General features: G+C 51.1%; 2 protein-coding genes across 2 annotated transcripts in view; one reads left to right on the top strand and one right to left on the bottom strand.

The window, feature by feature from the left end:
* NSUN4 (NOP2/Sun domain family, member 4) overlaps positions 1–1459 on the top strand; it is a 4304-nt gene extending 2845 nt beyond the window's left edge. Inside the window, exons 5-6 of the mRNA XM_009884840.1 lie at positions 165–289; positions 1186–1459. Coding sequence (XP_009883142.1) covers positions 165–289; positions 1186–1459 — 399 coding nt within the window. The remainder of the gene's footprint in view (positions 1–164; positions 290–1185) is intronic.
* Positions 1460–2671: 1212 nt separating this feature from the next.
* The window catches only part of LOC104286099 (vitamin D3 hydroxylase-associated protein-like), an 11246-nt gene continuing 11139 nt past the window's right edge, over positions 2672–2778 (bottom strand). Inside the window, exon 15 of the mRNA XM_009884649.1 lies at positions 2672–2778. This exon is cut by the window's right edge and continues 40 nt beyond it. Within this exon, the coding sequence (XP_009882951.1) occupies positions 2672–2778 (107 nt within the window).

Below are 2778 nucleotides of genomic sequence, written 5' to 3'. Positions count from 1 at the left end.
CTCTGGCAGCATCAGCCAGGGAAGGTACCTTGGTGGTACAAGGTACCACCACCACACCGGTGGCGTGGCAGGGCTGGAGGAGTTGGGCAAGGGACAGGTGGCACCTGGGGACTTGCTGGGCTCGGCCTGGGCTCAGGACTGACGCAGGACCTCTGTTGCTGCAGGTGCTGGTGGATGTGCCCTGCACGACGGACAGGCACTCTGTCATGGAGCAGGACAACAACATCTTCCACAAGAGAAGAACCAAGGAGCGTCAGATGTTGCCCATGCTGCAGCTGCAGCTGCTGATGTGAGTGAGCTTGATGCTGCTGTTCTGGTGCTATTCGTGTTACGGTAACGGCTCTCCACGGCCAGTGCTGAAATCACAGAATCACACAGAATCACAGAATTTTCAGAGTTGGAAGGGACCTCTAGAGATCATCTAGTCCAACTCCCCTGCTAAAGCAGGATTGCCCAGAGCACATCTCATCTTACTTCATGTGTCCCCAACTGGGAAATGTGGATACCATGTGTACTTTTCTGGAACGGCAATAGTTGAACACTTGAAATCATAAGTGTAAGAAGGTGCAACTGTTCTCGGTTCCATCAAATGTCCTTCCTGTCCCCAGCAGTAGCCACAGGAGGTGGGGAGGAGGGTCTCAGGAATAGGATGGGTATAGGGTTGTGCTTCCGTGTGATTGTCTCCCAGGTCCCAGCAGTCAGCCTTGGGGCCCTCCTGAGTGTCCGCATCTCCCAGCGCATGGGAGGACGTGGGGACGCTTCATCACCCCATTTCTCTGGGAAGGCTGGATGGGCTGTCTGCGGGCTGGGGCAATAAGGAAACAGATCAGAGAGTCCCATGGTAGCGCTTGAACTGCAAGAACCTCTTCCCCTGTACGTGCTTTTATGCCATTCCCTCGGAGGTGAGGGCAGGATTACTCCTTCCAGCTGCTCTCCAGTAGCATCTCTCCTATGTTAAGTACTTTATCAATCTAAGCATTTATTTGACCCGTATTGCCCTGGTCTAAAACAGTCCTCAAGTTGCAGTGACACAGTGAGGCTACTGAGCCTGTGGAGGTCAAGGAGATTTGTTTCTCTCCTCCTATGAGTTGCGTGCTGGCTTCCCAGTTTCGGTGGGTGGGAATGCTGGTGTCCCACACAGTCCTCTTCTTCCCCTGAGGGGGTGTGTGTTCATCTTGCCTGCAGGGCTGGGATCCTCGCTACCAAGCCGGGAGGAGAGGTGGTGTATTCTACGTGTTCCCTCTCCCCGCTGCAGAATGAGTACGTGATCGAGAGAGCGGTAGAAGTTGCAGAAACCCAGTATAACATCGGCATCCACGTCGAGGACTTGAGCCACTTCAGGACTCTCTTCCAGGACACGTTTTCCTTCTTCTCGGATTGCCGGCTGGGGGAGCTTGTTCTGCCTCACCTCACAGCCAACTTTGGACCTATGTATTTCTGCAAATTACGTCGGATGTAGAAGGGGTGACAGGCTATACCTGCTGGCTCGTAGGAAATACCTCAAATTGCCAGGGAAAGCAAAACTGCTTTTTTTTTTTTTTTTTTTTTTTTCAAATGTCCCAAAGGAAGTCTGCTTTTTTATTACAGACATAGAGAATAAATGAGAAAGACTTGCTGTGAGTCTCCTGAATATTTATCTGAGACTGATGTGTTTAATCTAGGGAAGAGAGAGAGGTCTTATCAGAGGGAGCCATTTATTCATCCATCTCAGGACAGGGTAAATGGCCCTGTGTGGATGCTGCTCTCTCCCTCCTGTCTGACTGCTTTGATCCTACAGGTTTGTAGGTTTGGGTTAATAAACACCATCTGGGAATTTCAGCCTTTCTGTCCCAGATCTCACCATCTGCGTAACTGAGTTGCATCTGTCTCTGCTTATCTCTTACCTTCAGAAAGAGCAGCCTGAGGTCCTGAAATAAGAGGTTCCTAAGAATGCCCCCTGCTGTGAGGTTGGAAATCTGCTTGGGATGCTCCAGATCTGGTGGTGGAACAAGCTTGGTGCTGTGGAAAGGCCAGTGACTGTTCCCGTCCCTCACGGACAGGAAAGCTGTGATTGAGGGGGAAGATGTGAACACTCCCATGGTAGATGCCATTTAATGTGCAGTGGGAAGGTGTTTGTACGATTTTGAGTAATACCTGTGCATTCATACAGTCATGGCCATCAGTGAAGGATTACTGGAGTTTATGATAAGGGTTGCTTAATTGCTATATTTTTATTTTTGTGAGCAAAATACAGTGTTGGGGGGAGTAGACATGGCTGTATTCCTTACAGGGCAGCCCATAGTTGCATCCATACGAAGTCACTCCAGTGCCAGCAAGAAAATGCTGTTGAGTTTTTGTACTCCTTTTCTCTCAGCATCACCCTGCTTCTGTAAGAAGCAGCATACGTGAAAACGAGGGTGAAACCCCATCCGTGTCCATCCTTCCAGGAAGGTGCAGTTCATAGATTTATCATCATTTGAACACAGCTTAAGCCGGTCCTGCCCTCTGCGTGGCGTCTTGGTTCCTTACAGGATCTGTGCTTCTTGGCAAGGAAGAGGGTTGGGAAATGGCTTTTCCTTCCTCCTTCCCTCCTCGCTGTAATTCTTTGTGCTTCCGATTGCAAAAGAGGCGTCGTGCAGCGCTGTCCCTTTCGCCTTGTCCCTGGCCCTGCAGGCGTGGGATTGTGGAGGAGCTATGCCGCTTTCTTCTCACGGCTGAGGGTCTCCACCTCCTTCATGAACCGGAGGCACAGCTCCTCCTGCCACGGCAAGGCCACGCACTGCACGGCCACCCGCAGGC

The sequence above is a fragment of the Charadrius vociferus genome, unplaced genomic scaffold, assembly GCF_000708025.1.
Source record: "Charadrius vociferus isolate BGI_N301 unplaced genomic scaffold, ASM70802v2 scaffold163, whole genome shotgun sequence".
Taxonomy (NCBI): domain Eukaryota; kingdom Metazoa; phylum Chordata; class Aves; order Charadriiformes; family Charadriidae; genus Charadrius; species Charadrius vociferus.
This window is presented reverse-complemented; position numbering and strand designations above follow the sequence as displayed.